Source organism: Balaenoptera acutorostrata, chromosome 7, assembly GCF_949987535.1.
Source record: "Balaenoptera acutorostrata chromosome 7, mBalAcu1.1, whole genome shotgun sequence".
NCBI lineage: Eukaryota > Metazoa > Chordata > Mammalia > Artiodactyla > Balaenopteridae > Balaenoptera > Balaenoptera acutorostrata.
The window spans coordinates 37816576-37833768 of record NC_080070.1 but is presented as its reverse complement, the minus strand read 5'-3'; the positions used below and the strand labels follow the sequence as shown (position 1 = coordinate 37833768).

Here is a 17193-nt window from a genome sequence, read left to right as displayed (position 1 = left end):
GTTATTCCAATTTCTCATTAGGAGTCTAAATTCATTCACTCAGTCAAAAATATTTTTTAAATAATAGGAATTATAGGCAAGGCACTCTTCTGGGTAATTGTGTACCCGAAATACCAAGATGTGCAAGCCTCTGCCTGAAAAGAGATGACAGTCTAGTAACTTCCCAACAGAGGAGATGTTCAAAAGTACTGACAGATCTAACTCCTTTGAGCACTTACTATCAAATATACTTAATCACATGCTTAAAATTAAGCCATTTTCTTCTGGCATACATAATATTAACTATCACATCACCTGTGGAAAGGTAATGTAGAACATTATTTTGAAAGACTATGCTCTAAATGTGAAAGAATACCTATAAAAAATGCAGTACCCAAAACAGCAAATATATTCAAGCCAAAATTTACAAACAAAACGTACAGTTACAAATAGACTTTAGTGAAGATTTTACTCCAAAAAAATTCTACCCACTAATGCATTAAATATAAATGCATTTGAATTAGCAATGTAACTTTTAAAAAGTATGTAACTTATGAAAACACTGTTCATAAAAATGGTTTTCTGAAAAAGGTCTTGTCTATAGAATTTCATATTTATTAAGAAGAGCGAGATAGAAAGCTATGCAAAGATAAATCCAAATATCCCAGAAGAGTTTAGTCAGAGCAAATTAAAATTTTGAATGAAATAATAGCATAACTGAAAAATTATGAGAAAAGAACTTGACTCCTTAATTTATCACATAACAGTATACACTTTTAAAAAAGATGTTTTTAGAGGGGAGTCTTTTATGGTTTTAGCAAGGTATCATATAAGGAAACAAATTAAGTCAACATTATGTTGAAAAACATCTCCATGTTATCTATTTTTTTTTTTAGTGGAATGGTAAAATTTTGCCCTAACATAAATTCTACCACTTCAAGTAACTCCTTCCTAAACATATGATACATAAAATGGAAGCCATAAGAAAATTAGTCTCATTGTCAGGTCTGTTTTTTAATCTTTAGGTAAAAATAACCAATCAATTTACCCTTCCTGTAATATTCCTTCTCCATACTATCATTTAACATAGTTGAATGTTTTTAAATAGGCATCTTTAATTTAGGATGCCATCTCCTAAGAGTCATTTATAGTGTCTTATTTGTTTGGGTAGGAGAATTCATCAAACTTAATAAATAGGCTCAAGTCACATTTTTAGCCCAGACCTTTTTCAGTTGTACTTTATAGAAAATATTTATCAAAATATTAGCTTTGTGGCTGTAAAAATGTCTGCTACCTTTTGAATGTGATTTTTAGTAAAATCTTAGTATCACTTTATAAATAATGCAGGATATACTTTTATATTTGGCTTTCTCAGAGTAAAGAGATACGCTTTAGTTAAAGCTAATTGGCTTAATACTGGCTCAGAATTTAAAAGATGATTTTACTTAACGTTAATTAAACTGTGTTTTGTAGCTGTAAGCTCATAATTTTAACACTTGGCTTGTCTGCTACACTATTTCTGAATAGTAATGAAACACTATACTATTTCATTTGGATGATGTTTATATAAATATGTAACCAAATATTGGAAAATTTTAAATCAACCTGCTACTAACCATGAACTCTAATACTTGGACATTTTTTATGAGTATCTCTCTTAATACACTAAAATATTCAATAACTGTTATTTGCACATTATGTGAAAAATTAATTTTTGACAAAATTTTATTCAGAGCATTAGGAAAATCATACTCAAAACACAGAAATAATCAGACTCTATAACAACGCTGCATAGATAGTGGTATACAAGTTCCCTGACGCTAAGTGACTTCTTCCTAACTAAAACTTCAAGTCACCAGGTAGAAGATGGTAGAGGCATTATTTCCTCTCTCTGAGGCTGGAAAAAATGGCTTTAATGGTGGGATGTCACACCATTTAAACAACAAAGATTAGATTATCCCCCAATTTAATTCTATTCCCTTCTTGTTATTTCTCAGAGATGAAAACTTAGAATGTAAGGATTATTGGAAGGGAATAGGAGGCAAATTACCTCTTAGGAGATACCCTGATCCATGCCTGCTTTAATCCGAGAAAACACTGAATTAAGTTTTAAAAATTACAACCACACCATTATGCTTAAGTAAAATTGCCAATATGAATACTTTTTTACATAACACATTACATGTATACAAGAAGAAAAATGACCTGTTTCCAATCCTTTGACCTTCAGTAGAAAAAAATGTTACCACTAACGGGGATCTGAAAAATAGTTTTCATGACAGAGCATTAACTCTACAGAGCTCAAAATCATTTCTCAGTACTGAAAATAGCCTAAATCAATGACAAATGGCTAAATTTCTTAAGATTACTTTTTGAAAGGGAAGACAATTTATTTGGAAGGAATTTGTAGCTGAAAACATTGTTCATTAAGAAAACATTGTTACCCTGAGAAAGACTCTTAAAACTGCCAGTGCTTTCAGAGGCCCCCAACAATGCATGAAGGAGCAATTTGTAGGCTCTAGCTTCTTACAGTTACCTATATGAAGAATGTCTTGACCTAAACAGTGATTTGGGCTTCTCTGTGATACGGATAACAGGTCATAGCCAAGTAACTAAACGTGATGGTCTACAAGCAAATTTTGCATTCATTTTAAGCAGACTTCTTCCTTTTCCCTTTTCTAAGAGAGAGCTTGTAATTCTTCAAATGGCCTTGGACTCAAACCTACTGTTCACAAAAAATAATCTTCTGTAAGCAAATTGGTAGTTTTCTTACAATAGTAAACAAATTGTCTGGTTTACATTCTTTAATCTATGCCTAGAAAATAAGGCATTAGTAATTCTTCATTGGCCACTGCAGAGCAGAGACGAGTGTCTTCTTTCTAATCAGAGGCATATGCAAACATTCCTCAAAGTGCATTGTTATTATTTTTAACATCTCTTATACATTTACAAAGTGAACATTTGTGACTCCCTACATATTTTTAGTATAAAATAATGCTTATTCCCAACACCTTACATATACCATAATTACTGGAGAAAAGACAAAATGAGAACAGCTACAGAAGTAGCAAGATATTTTTTACAAATAAAAATACAATATGCAAAAAAATGGCAAGTTAGTGATAACTGGTAAAATGAACTCTCAATAATATTCCACTTTGGGGTCCAAATTAAGATTTCACAAGTTTGAAGCCTTGTCCTGTGTCCAGCACAGTAGGAAGAAACCAACTCATTTTTAATCTTTTCAAGCACCTAAAACAAGTTTTGCAGATCCAAAAAAGGTTCAGACCACACAACCAATTTGCCAAATGCACTAGTGGATATGTAATGCGAGGAAAGTACAACATCCAGTGCTTGGCCACATCGCTTCCTGTTGGCAAATGCAGAGTGTAGTCACTCCACCGTTTTGATACGCCATACACTGCTTTCACTGTGCGTCCCTTTTCAGTCCAGCAGATGTTATTAGTGGAGTTGCAGTTATATTCTACCCAGTCTTTTGTAAAGTCACCCAGCTGTGGTGGGTCAGCTTCTTCAATATCTATTGTTTTTGTCATCTCTGCTCCTTGCACTGCAATATACTGGTCATTGATTTTTCTCACTTCTTTCACCCAGGGGGTTGAATTCTCACTGTCTAATATGATAATAAGTCGGGAACAGAAGGAACCGTTCTTTTCTCGCCACCATTCTAAAAGTGTGTCAAGGCGTAGTATGTCTCCACCTGTGAACAACAGAAAGTTCAGTAGAGCAAGAATTTCTGAAGTGTCTTACTAAGAATACTCTTTTGTCTTAAATGTATTTTCTTTAAGTTCTTAAAATATGTAAGAAAAAAAAAAGAGGGAGCCTTTATTTCAAAGTATCTTTTTCAGAAGAATTTTTAAAAACAAAAAACAGACTTTCAGCTTCAGGTAAAGAATCAAACCAAAAAAAAAAAACAAAACACTCCCAACCCCCCAATCATCCTGTTATTCACATTAAAGGGATATGCTATGATAAAATAAGAAAATTATTTTATAAAGTTAAATTTAGTGAAAAAAATTAAAATTATACAGCAAAGCAAATATTCTACATCAGGGGCAGCAAATTATGGCTCGTGGTCAAATCCAGCCTGCCACTTGTTTTGCATAGCCTGAGAGCTAAGAACTGATTTTATATTTTTAAAATGGTAAAAAAATTTTTTTTAAAGAGCAGAAATCTGTGACATGTAAAAATTATAGGAAATTTAAATTTCATATTTCTATAACATTCATTTATTTATATTCTGTCTATGGCTGCTTTTATACTACAATGGTAGAGCTAAGTAGTTGCAACAGGGACTTTATGGCCTACCAAGCCAAAAATATCTGGTCCTTACAGAGAAAGTTGGCTCACCCCATTCTACACTTCTGATAAATTAACTTATCCTCATATGTAGGTACCTACAAGATGAAAAACACTCTTCCTACCAGTAACAAGAATGAGTTTGGAATGGGTTTATTTTTAAATCAGTTTTATACCTGAACAACAACAAAGGATTAAAAAAACATATACCAGAAAGGTCTAAAGTAAATATATTTCTGACTTAGAAATCTGTCTTATAGCTAGTATTTACATGTGGTTCATTATGGATGGGTTTTTTTCTGCATTACTTTTGATTTTTAAATATATTGCATTAAAATGTTATCTCCATCATTTAATTTTTTGCACCCTCTTAAATTCTGTGCCCCAAGCAACTGCCATTCTCACCTCACCCTAGTCCTGGCTCTGTCTCAAATGGTATACTAATCCAGTCATTCCAATTCTAGGAATTTACCCTAAGGAAAGGGCAGAAATGCAGACAAAAAATTACATATAAAGATCATCTTCCCACTGTTATCTAAGATAGTGTAAAATCTGAAACTACTGGGGGAACGGATATAAATTATGGTATAACCTTATAAGAAGAGTTTTATAATAAATGATATTTATAAAGAAATTTTAATGACAAAAATATCTATGATATTAGAAAAAGCATGACACAGAAGTGTATCTACAAAAATAACAGCAGTAGTTATTTCCAGGTATTTGGATTTCAGGTGGTGTTTATTATACTTTTTTATATGTTCCAAAATTTGTATGTTGAATATATGTTGCTTTTATAATTAGAAAAAAGTTTTAACATGCTACAATTTACTAATACAAGTTCCAACAACCTAACTTCAGAATATGTATTTTTACCAAGAGCAACCATGCTCTTTGCTAAACTATCAAAATGACAATACCGGAGAGATAGAGAATCCTTTAGAATTTGGATTCTATTAATAATATGACCTATAAAGTCAGGGTATATAACATTTTTTTATGAATAATTAATATTCTTTTATTCATCAGCCTGCTGTATTTTAGACTGTGACAACGAAAAATTTGTTTCATGAACTGCTCTTACACTCATACCTATTATCTCAGAGGCACTATTTTTCACATATTACTAACATATTGCTTCACAAAGACCTCCAGGAGATATCTTTTTAAATATGATCAAGCTCACTTTTCTTTATGGCCAGTTTTATTAAACTTCTCTGGAGATGACAGGACAACACAGATTACAAGAGTTATACAAATTCCATCTGCCACAAAACATCATTGTTCTAACTTGCCTGTATCATCGTTCTAACTTGCCTTCTACAACTATTTCTATAAATATTCTTCAGCACACTCTACACTAATTCTCTTATAAACACACTCTTTAGATATCAGCAAGAAATTTAAAGCAGTATTAAAGCCCTTTATACTATTTCTCTCCTCTTGTTTTGTTTTGCTCTGCTTTCTCCTATGAACAGTTTCTATGTTGCATTTGGCTTTTGGCCCAGATGCAAACTATTTACATTTATCTCAGATAACAGTCATCTGATTCAAGTAATCTAATTCAAGCCAACAGTTCAAGTAATTGAGACTGCTTTTTAAAGACTTTGTTTACCTGTGATAAACTGCTTTATAGGTTATCTACATTTTTTATGCATTTCTGTCTCTCTTCTCATTACCATAATTGTTTTTTACCCTCAAACAAAGAGGCAAAAATATCAGGTTCTACATTATGAAGCCCCATAAATGTAAAAAGACTACATATTCTACAAAGTACTATGAGTAAAGGTATGGGATAAAGGGCACATACAGATTCTCTTTCTCACAGTGATTTCTGGACCTACTTTTAACTTGCTCAAGTAAAATCCAGTCGTGATGTTTCCTATTTAGAGGTTTTTAGAAAAATACCTATTGATAAACCTCAGTGCTTAGAGTTCTTTGTCACTTGGCTTGGAATGAATTAAAGCATTTTCTTCAGAGCAGGGGTGTTCAATACTACTTCTGAGATAGAAACAACCTTTGAGGGTTGTTTCAGGCAGGCCAGGAGCAGGAACTGACTGAAAAGAGGACTCATCCACTGGGCCGGGTGCCTCAGGCCGTGGGGGAGTATACAGTTGCTGAATTATTATGGGACAAAACCTAGCCTTCTTGGGAAAGGGAAGGCCTGTCAAGCTATGCTTTCTCCATTTTTTTCCCTACTTCTTTTACAACAAAGACTCTCACAAAGAAAGTTACACATACAGGAATAGATCTTCTGGGCTAATAGTAGAATTCTATAATGGTTAACTTATTGACATACTTTAAAAAATATTATAAAGATAAGATAACATTGCAGAATGTAACTGCTAGACATTTACCCAAAATATAACCCTACTTTAGTTTGTCTTCATAAATTATTCCTAATTCATAGTGAATGAAAATTTAAGAACACTTTTATGCTATTTATCTTGGTGTCTATTACATTTCCTAAGAAATGAAAAAGCTAATATAAATATCAGTAAACTGAGAAGCAAGAAGAACTACAATCCTGCAGCCTGTGGAACAAAACCGACATTCACAGAAAGACAGACAAGATGAAAAGGCAGAGGGCTACGTACCAGATGAAGGAACAAGATAAAACCTGAGAAAAACAACTAAATGAAGTGGAGATAGGCAACCTTGCAGAAAAAGAATTCAGAATAATGACAGTGAAGATGATCCAGGACCTCGGAAAAAGAATGGAGGCAAAGATCGAGAAGATGCAAGAAATGTTTAACAAAGATCTAGAACAATTAAAGAACAAATGAACAGAAATGAACAATACAATAACTGAAATGAAAAATACACTAGAAGGAATCAATAGCAGAATAACTGAGGCAGAAGAACGGATAAGTGACCTGGAAGACAGAATGGTGGAATTCACTGTTGTTGTGGAACAGAATAAGAAAAAAGAATGAAAAGAAATGAAGACAGCCTAAGAGACCTCTGGGGCAACATTAAACACAACAACATTCGCATTATAGGGGTCCCAGAAGGAGAAGAGAGAGAGAAAGGACCAGAGAAAATATTTGAAGAGATGATAGTCAAAAACTTCCCTAACGTGGGAAAGGAAATAGCCACCCAAGTCCAGGAAGTGCAGAGAGTCCCATACAGGATAAACCCAAGGAGAAACACACTGAGACACACAGTAAACAAATTGGCAAAAATTAAAGACAAAGAAAAATCATTGAAAGCAGCAAGGGAAAAATGACAAATAACATACAAGGGAACTCCCATAAGGTTAACAGCTGATTTCTCAGCAGAAACTCTACAAGCCAGAAGGGAGTGGCATGATATACTTAAAGTGATGAAAGGGAAGAATGTACAACCAAGATGACTCTACCCAGCAAGGATCTCATTCAGATTTGATGGAGAAGTCAAAAGCTTTACAGACAAGCAAAAGCTAAGAGAATTCAGCACCACCAAACAAAGCTCTACAACAAATGCTAAAGGAACTTCTCTAGGTGGGAAACACAAGAGAAGGAAAAGACCTACAAAAACAAACCCAAAACAATTAAGAAAATGGTCATAGGAACATACATATCAATAATTATCTTAAATGTAAATGGATTAGATGCTCCAACCAAAAGACACAGACTGGCTGAATGGATACAAGAACAAGACCCATATATATGCTGTCTACAAGAGACCCACTTTAGACCTTGGGACACATACAGACGGAAAGTGAGGGGATGGAAAAAGGTAGTCCATGAAAATGGAAATCAAAAGAAAGCTGGAGTAGCAATTCTTATATCAGATACAACAGACTTTAAAATAAAGAATGTTACAAGAGACAAGGAAGGACACTACGTAATGATCAAGGGATCAATCCAAGAAGAAGAAATAACAATTGTAAATATTTACACACCCAACATAGGAGCACCTCAATACATAAAGCAACTGCTAACAGCTATAAAAGAGGAAATCAACAGTAACATAATAATAGTGGGGGACTTTAACACCTCACTTACACCAATGGACAGATCATCCAAAATGAAAATAAATAAGGAAACAGAAGCTTTAAATGACACAATAGACCAGATAGATTTAATTGATATTTATAGGACATTCCATCCAAAAACAGCAGATTACACTTTCTTCTCAAGTGCACACAGAACATTCTCCAGCATAGAGCACATCTTGGGTAACAAATCAAGCCTCAGTAAAGTTAAGAAAATTGAAATCATATCAAGCATCTTTTCTGACCACAATGCTATGAGATTAGAAATAAATTACAGTGAAAAAATGTAAAAACCACAAACACTTGGAGGCTAAACAATATGTTACTAAATAACCAAGAGATCACTGAAGAAATCAAAGAGGAAATAAAAAAATACCTAGAGACAAATGACAATGACAACATGATGATCCAAAACCTTTAGGATGCAGCAAAAACAGTTCTAAGAGGGAAGTTTATAGCTATACAAGCCTACCTAAAGAAAAAAGAAAAATCTCAAATAAACAATCTAATCTTACACCAAAAGGAACTAGAGAAAGAAGAACAAACAAAACCCTAAGTTAGCAGAAGGAAAGAAATCATAAAGATCAGAGCAGAAATGAAATAGAAACAAAGAAAACAGTAGCAAAGATCAATAAAACTAAAAGCTGGTTCTTTGAGAAGATAAACAAACTTGATAAACCATTAGCCAGACTCATCAAGAAAAAGAGGGAGAGGACTCAAATCAATAAAATTAGAAATGAAAAAGGAGAAGTGACAACAGACACTGCAGAAATACAAAGCATCCTAAGAGACTACTACAAGCAACTCTATGCCAATAAAATGGACAACCTGGAAGAAATGGACAATTTCTTAGAAAGGGATAACCTTCCAAGACTGAACCAGGAAGAAATAGAAAACATGAACAGACCAATCACAACTAATGAAATTGAAACTGTGATTAAAAATCTTCCAACAAACAAAAGTCCAGGACCAGATGGCTTCACAGGTGAATTCTATCACACATTTAGAGAAGAGCTAACACCCATCCTTCTCAGACACTTCCAAAGAATTGCAGAGGAAGGAAAACTCCCAAACTTGTTCTATGAGGCCACCATCACCCTGATACCAAAATCAGACAAAGATACTCCAAAAAAAGAAAATTACAGACCAATATCACTGATGAATATAGATGCAAAAATCCTCAACAAAATACTAGCAAACAGAATCCAACAACACATTAAAAGGATCATACACCACGATCAAGTGGGATTTATCCCAGGGATGCAAGGATTCTTCAATATATGCAAATCAATCAATGTGATACACCATATTAACAAATTGAAGAATAAAAATCATATGATCATCTCAATAGATGCAGAAAAAGCTTTTGACAAAATTCAACATCCATTTATGATAAAAACTCTCCAGAAAGTGGGCATAGAGGGAACCTACCTCAACATAATAAAGGCCATATATGACAAACCCACAGCAAACATCATTCTCAGTGGTGAAAAACTGAAAGCATTTCCTCTAAGATCAGGAACAAGACAAGCATTTCCTCTAAGATCAGGAACAAGACAAGGATGTCCACTCTCACCACTACTATTCAACATAGTTTTGGAAGTTCTAGCCATGGCAATCAGAGAAGAAAAAGAAATAAAAGGAATACAAATTGGAAAACAAGAAGTAAAACTGTCACTGTTTGCAGATGACATGATACTATACATAGAGAATCCTAAAGTTGCCACCAGAAAACTACTAGAGCTAATCAATGATACAGCAGGATACAAAATTAATGCACAGAAATCTCTTTCATTCCTATACACTAATGATGAAAAATCTGAAAGAGAAATTATGGAAACACTCCCATTTACCATTGCAACAGAAAGAATAAAATGCCTAGGAATAAACCTACCTAGGGAGACAAAAAACCTATATGCAGAAAACTATAAGACACTGATGGAAGAAATTAAAGATGATATGAATAGATAGATATACCATGTTCTTGGATTGGAAGAATCAATATTGTGAAAATGACTATACTGCCCAAAGCAATCTACAGATTCAATGCAATCCCTATCAAATTACCAATGGCTTTTTTTTACAGAACTAGAAAAAGAAAATCTTAAAATTTGTATGGAGACACAAAAGACCCCGAATAGCCAAAGCAAACTTGAGGGAAAAAAACGGAGCTGGAGGAATCAGACTCCCTGACTTCAGACTATACTGCAAAGCTACAGTAATCAAGACAATATGGTACTGGCACAAAAACAGAAATATAGATCAATGGAACAGGATAGAAAGCCCAGAGCTAACCCACGCACCTATGGTCAACTAATCTATGACAAAGGAGGCAAGGATATACAATGGAGAAAAGACAGCGTCTTCAATAAGTGGTGCTGGGAAAACTGGACAGCTACATGTAAAAGAATGAAATTAGAACACTCCCTAACACCATACAAAAAAATTAACTAAAAAAAAAAAAAAATCAGTAAACTGAACATCTAGAATTTATTTCCAAAGCCACCTTTTAAAAAATACTTGAGATAAATTTTAAAAGACTTAAGAAAAATGCAAACTTTTGGGAAAATGTTTACATTAACATAGAAACATATAACATGCTTGCTTCTTAAATTACTTTCTTATAAAACTTAAAAATAACTAAGGATATATGCATGGCCACCGAAGTTATGCCTTTTTCACCCCATTTGCTTAGGGAAGAGGTTATTATTATAAGCATTGCAGAGCTTTCAATAATCAATCCCTGCTTTTGGGTCTGAAATATATTTCTGTAAAGATTTTTGAACAGACTAGAACTTTTTCTCTTGTGCTCTGAAGTACACAGAATGCTATACTTTACCTGAACTTGAAATAGCCATAAAGATTAAAAAGTTATTTTACACATTGTGTTATTAAAAAGTATAGGTCAAGTAAATGATTTTTTAAACTATTATACTGAAGTAGTTTTAATGTTGACTAGCTTCTATATAACTGTATTTTGAAAATGGGTGAACCATGCTAACAAAAATATCTACTGAACCAGAACATGCCATTTCTCTATCTTCATGGTTTTCACCTTTGGCAGCAACATGGTGCAATAGGGGGAAGATTTTAGGGGTCAGGGAGATCTGGGCCTGAATCATGATTCCATCACTTAGTAGTAGCATGACCATAGATAAGTTATGTAACCACTTTCAGCTTTCATTTCATACTCTGAAAAATGAAGATGATAGAGGTGATAGTATTTACTTCAAGAAATTTCAAGTGAAGATTAAATCTAATAATGTGTATAAAGTACCAAGCATAGTAGCTGTGCTTCAAATGTGCTAAGTATTAGTTTGCCTTTACTCCTTCTAGACAGCCATTGAGTTATTCAATATTTATTTGCAAAACCAAAAAATTACAAAAATGTATTTATAATAAAACCCTGGAAACCAATCTGGCATGAAATCAGTGAGACCACGATGGTTTGAAATCATGTCTACTTTAACCTTGAGTTTATTTCCTTTCTTCTGGAGTTCTTGTGTTGGCACTCTACCTCTGTCCTTCCATAATACTTTTGTTTATATTTTTCTTTGCTCTGAATATATTTTTCTACTTATATTTTATGATTATTTTTTTGTTTGTGTTCATGGTGTAAAACATCTGAAATATTTTATAGAAAAAAAGTAGGATATAATTAAATCTAAAAGAACTATTTCTAATCTAAAATAAGAAATTACCTTTTTTCATGATTCATTCAATGATTTCATCCATCTATCTATATTACTTAAGGATCTCCTACTATATGCCAGACTCTCTTCCAGGCACTAAGCAAGTAATTCATAAAACAAAGCCTTTGACTTACAGAGCCTCATTTCTCCCTTGGCAAGAAGACTTAATATTACCCCCTTTTTTTTTTTTTTTTTTTTTTTTTTACAGATGAGAGAACTGAAACAGACAGTAACTTGCCTCAAACAACACTGTTGGGGCAAATGAGGACCAAGCACTGACCTAAGCACTACTCCAACCATATCATATTACCTGCTGCTTAAAACTATGGTGAGCTTTCTAACATAAATAAAACTGCATATGTGAAGAACTATTGAAATCAGCATCCTATAACACCTTAAAGACTTAGAAGTATTAGTCAAATAAGTTAATCAGCTTCTGAAAAATGTAACTACATTTAATAATTCTGAAAATACTTTAAAGGGAAACTAATTATAAGTCTCAGATCAAGCAGTCAGATTTTTTTCTTCCAATCAACACAAAACATAATTTTCAAAACCTTTAGAGATTACTAAAATTATGCTAAACAAGTATGCCAGAGAAAAGGCAAACAAAACAGTCGTATGTATACTTAGTAATCTGTGAAGTGGAAAACTGAGAATCTGGAAACTTAATGTTTCAGTGTGAAGGACAGATTTCCACGAATAGGCGTATTTTTACAATAGTGAAATTGCCAGAGGTGGATTTACCTGCAAGAGCCCACTCTCCTGTACCATGGGTGTGCCCACTGTAATACAAAACATACGTATCATGTCTAGGTCCATCCACAGTCCGAAGTTCAAGGAAAGCTTTCAGTTTGGAATGTAGAGTATCAAAGGACAGGCCACTTGTAGAATAGTCACATCCATAGGTCTCAATCATGTGATATGCAAAAAATCTTTGGATAGCATTGAGCATGCCAGTAGACCTCAAATTTAACTCCTGTACATGTTCTGGTGGAAGAAGTGTTGGCTGACCATCAGGACTGAAGAAGGAGATAAAAAGATCATTTTAGTGTTTATGAAGCGTTCATTCTATGTCACATTCCTATTCTTCATTTATAATAAATTATCTAAGAATCATAAGTGGCTAATTAAATGGCACGATTTTTTTTTTTAAATCTTTCCTAAATTTTCTACAGTGCTAAGAATTAAGTTTAGAAAATCAACACCTAGTTTCCAAAAATTATATTTCTTATCAAGAAAACGGGAAGCTGGGAGAATATCTCCAAATGTAGATAGTACTACTTTTCATTCTTTATTCATATCTTCTTACCAAATGACAGATATTAAACAAAACTTTAAAAAGCAAGACTGTACTAATTCTACCCCCAAAATGTTTCAAGAATACCTGGGTGGGGACAATAATGAAAGTACTTTTTTCTTGAGAAAAAAATTTAAACAAAATATGGAAGCGATATTTTAAATTATATATTTAATTTCGGTGTTGAAAAAGACAGTCTTTATAAAGTTGTGTTCAAGTTTTACTAACTTAAGGTACCTAAATGATAGAACTTACCTTTTAATAAATTACATTTTAAAACAATTATTATGGACTTCCCTGGTGGCGCAGTGGTTAAGAATCCACCTGCCAATGCAGGGGACACGAGTTCGAGCCCTGGTCTGGGAAGATCCCATATGCTGCAGAGCAACTAAGCCCGTGTGCCACAACTACTGAGCCTGCGCTCTAGAGCCCATGAGCCACAACTACTGAGCCCACGCGCTGCAACTACTGAAGCCCGCACACCTAGAGCCCATGCTCTGCAATGAGAGAAGCCACTGCAATGAGAAGCCCGCACACCACCACAAAGAGTAGCCCCTGCTCGCCGCAACAAGAGAAAGCCCACGTGCAGCAACGAAGACCCAACACAGCCAAAAATAAATACATAAAATAAATAAATTTATTTTTAAAAAATTATTACAATTTAGGTCCACTGCCTTATATACTACTGAATACTAACTGAAGACTTAGACCTGATCCTGGAATACATGTAAAATGTAAAATGGCATTTTAGTAAAGATAATAAACCAAGTCTTAAAACTAGCAGGATCAAATCAATATTGAGGGAGAAAAAAATCATAACTCCTATCCAGAAAAGAGATTTCTAGTAGGAATTTTGAAAACTTTATATTTTGCTTCATGTATTATCAATACTATTCTAATAATTCTATAAAACTTTTCATTAAAAGAACAAAACATTTTGTCCCATATTTGTATCATTTAACAGCCACAAAATAGCAAAAGAATAAAGCAATGCATAATCAAAAATTATAACAGAATAAAAATCTAACTGTGCAAATTACTATTTCCACATATTCTTCCTGCAGAGTTGTCACACCTTACTTTATGTGATCCTTCTAAACGTATTTCTCTAACTTCTCATGAGAATCTTCAACTTATATATCAAGTCTTTAACATGGAGAAAATATTGACTATAAAGAGTCTACTTTGTGTTTTTATGTCAAATATTTGAAATCAGATAAAAACTTCATTTCAAGCCCTCTCCCACACCTGGCCAAGGAAAGTATGATGATTGCTTGGTCAACAGAATTCATTAATGGCAAGGAACTATTTTTTTCTACTTCAAAGGTACTTAACTACAAAAGAAAAACTAAAATTTGGCAATATTTACAGACTGAAACAGATCTGCCATACATTTGGGGTCAAAAATATTTCCAAATAAAACTGCAATCAAATATTTAACTTCACTGCCAATGTTTTTGAATTCGTGGTATTTGTATGACATTTTCTAGTAGTGTTTTTACATTTACAGTCTCATTAGCTCTTCATAACATTTCTCTATACAGGCAGAATGATATTGTTTGCATTTTAGATAAAGACACTGAGGTCCAGAGAAGTTATGATCTGCATAAAGTAACACAGAACTAGAATTTAGGACGCTGAGGTCCAGTGTACATTCTATTATACTTCACCATGTTGTTTCACATTTTCTTAAACAAGATATCCCTCTCTAAAGAAAGGGTAGGAACTTTACTTAGAAAATCCATTCATATTTTATGAGTTTTAGCTAAAATATAAGCTAATCACATTTATCAAAAATAAAATTTTCATTGAACGCTGAAGATTATATTATTACTCAGAGTAGATAAAGGTTTTTAAACATTTGGGATAAATGGAAAATAAAAAAGCAAGAGTATTATATTTTGAGAATATTATAGTTTTGAAAAAATGAGCTATCATCTTATACCAATATTAGCAAAATATTGAGTCAAGTAGCTATTACTTATTATACTAGGTTACCGTACCTGCAGAAGTTGGTGGGAATCACAATGGCATATCCAACAGATGTTCCTCCTAAACAGTTACCCAATTCATGGAAGAGGCCATGAGCCATAGATTCCAATGGCAAAACAATTAGAAACATGCTCAGGAAGATTCCATTTGTTGGCTAAAAAAAATTTAAAACAGCATGTTTACATAGAGTGTGTGACTGAACTTATGTATGTGTATATGCATATATATTTACATAAATGCATATTCATTCATTTTTTTGCCTCTACTTCCAAAAAGGATAAAAAGGTTAATTAATGACCTAAAAACCGTTATAAGTTGAAAGAGACAAGTGTATACATGGATGAGCAATGAACCCTAAATTTATCTCTAAGCTCCTTGGAAGTCATGGCAAAACAAATACAGCACATTGTATTTTTATGACGTGCTGTATTTTTATGATGGGATGTCAAATAACATCCCACTCAAACTAAAAAACAAAACAAAAATATAACCACACCCTTGATATGACACAGAAAAAGCCAGAAAACAAATCCTTTCCTGTTAAAACCCACATGCTCTAAATCATTTTACAAATAACACACTCATTTACTTTATCAGAAAAGGTACTTTAGAAAGGGCTTTTCTTTCCCCTGTGAAATGTCCAGAAATCAAGAGAAAATCTTAAACTGTAAGCTCCTTAAAGCTATCAAAATGAATTCCATTCTTAAATTAAACTTATAACAAACTTTTCCTTTGAAAAGCTCTAGACTATAAATTCAAAACTGTAAAAAAAAAAAAATATATATATATATAAGACATATATTGAAGACATTTAAGCAGCCTAAAAACAGAATGGAAAAAGGGAGGCAGGAGACATATTAAAAGAAGACAAGATTTAAGTAGTATTTGCAATTAAAAGAAACAAACAAAATACTAAACGACCCATTTAAATGAAAAGGAAAAGGAAGGATGAGTACCAGTACTGACCTATATTTTTACAATACAGATAGTATCCCACATTTTTTGTGTTGCTACTGCACATATTACAGTTATGTGTCTATGTGCATGAATACAGTTTTCTAACACTAATAAGTCATTCATTTGATCAGAATTTTAATAAAAAAATGAAATTGATTCCCATAATGGAAAAATGGATATAATGCCCTATTTTTGGTACATTCTGTGTTATCAATTACATAAATAATACAGTACATGCTCAATTTAGAAACAACAGAAAATACAAATGAGTAAAACTATGATTAGAATAATTCCAAGTACCATCATCCACACACAGCTAACTTTTTAAAATATGTTCAGACATCATACAATATATATGAATATTCACAAATATTTATTTAGTTTCTTACCAAAGTACAATGATATATAATGTTCTGCAAACTTTTTAATATGTTAAAGCCTATTAATGTAATTCTAAATCATTTGTAAATACCAAATGACGTTACTATCATATTTATAAAACTTTAATTAGCTGATTTCCTATTTATTGTATTTAGATTCCTTTTAATTTTCTCCTATGATAAACAAAACCAGAATAAGTATGGAGCTCTTTGATTATTAATTATGTTAAATACCTTTGATCATTTTGGTTTCATCTTTGGTGAAGTATTTTGCCATGGGGCTGCCTTTCTGTCACTGATTTACAGTTTTACTTTGCTCTCAGTATATTTTAGATAAAAGTCTTTAGTTGGATACAAACAGAAGGAGAGATATACCATGTTCTTGGATTGGAAGAATCAACATTGTGAAAATGACTATTCTACCCAAAAGCAATCTACAGATTCAATGCAATCCCTATCAAATTACCAATGGCATTTTTCACAGAACTAGAACAAAAAATTTTACAATTTGTATGGAAACACAAAAGACCCCCAATAACTAAAGCAATCTTGAGAAAGAAAAAGGGAGCTGGAGGAATCAGCCTCCCTGACTTCAGA

General features: G+C 33.0%; 1 protein-coding gene across 1 annotated transcript in view; it reads right to left on the bottom strand.

The window, feature by feature from the left end:
* Window positions 1-1686: 1686 nt before the first annotated feature.
* Window positions 1687-17193, bottom strand: part of TMEM168 (transmembrane protein 168) — a 55195-nt gene continuing 39688 nt past the window's right edge. Inside the window, exons 3-5 of the mRNA XM_007195101.3 lie at window positions 15271-15413; window positions 12715-12989; window positions 1687-3697 (exon numbers count right to left, since the gene is read on the bottom strand). Coding sequence (XP_007195163.2) covers window positions 3150-3697; window positions 12715-12989; window positions 15271-15413 — 966 coding nt within the window. The 3' untranslated portion in view covers window positions 1687-3149. The remainder of the gene's footprint in view (window positions 3698-12714; window positions 12990-15270; window positions 15414-17193) is intronic.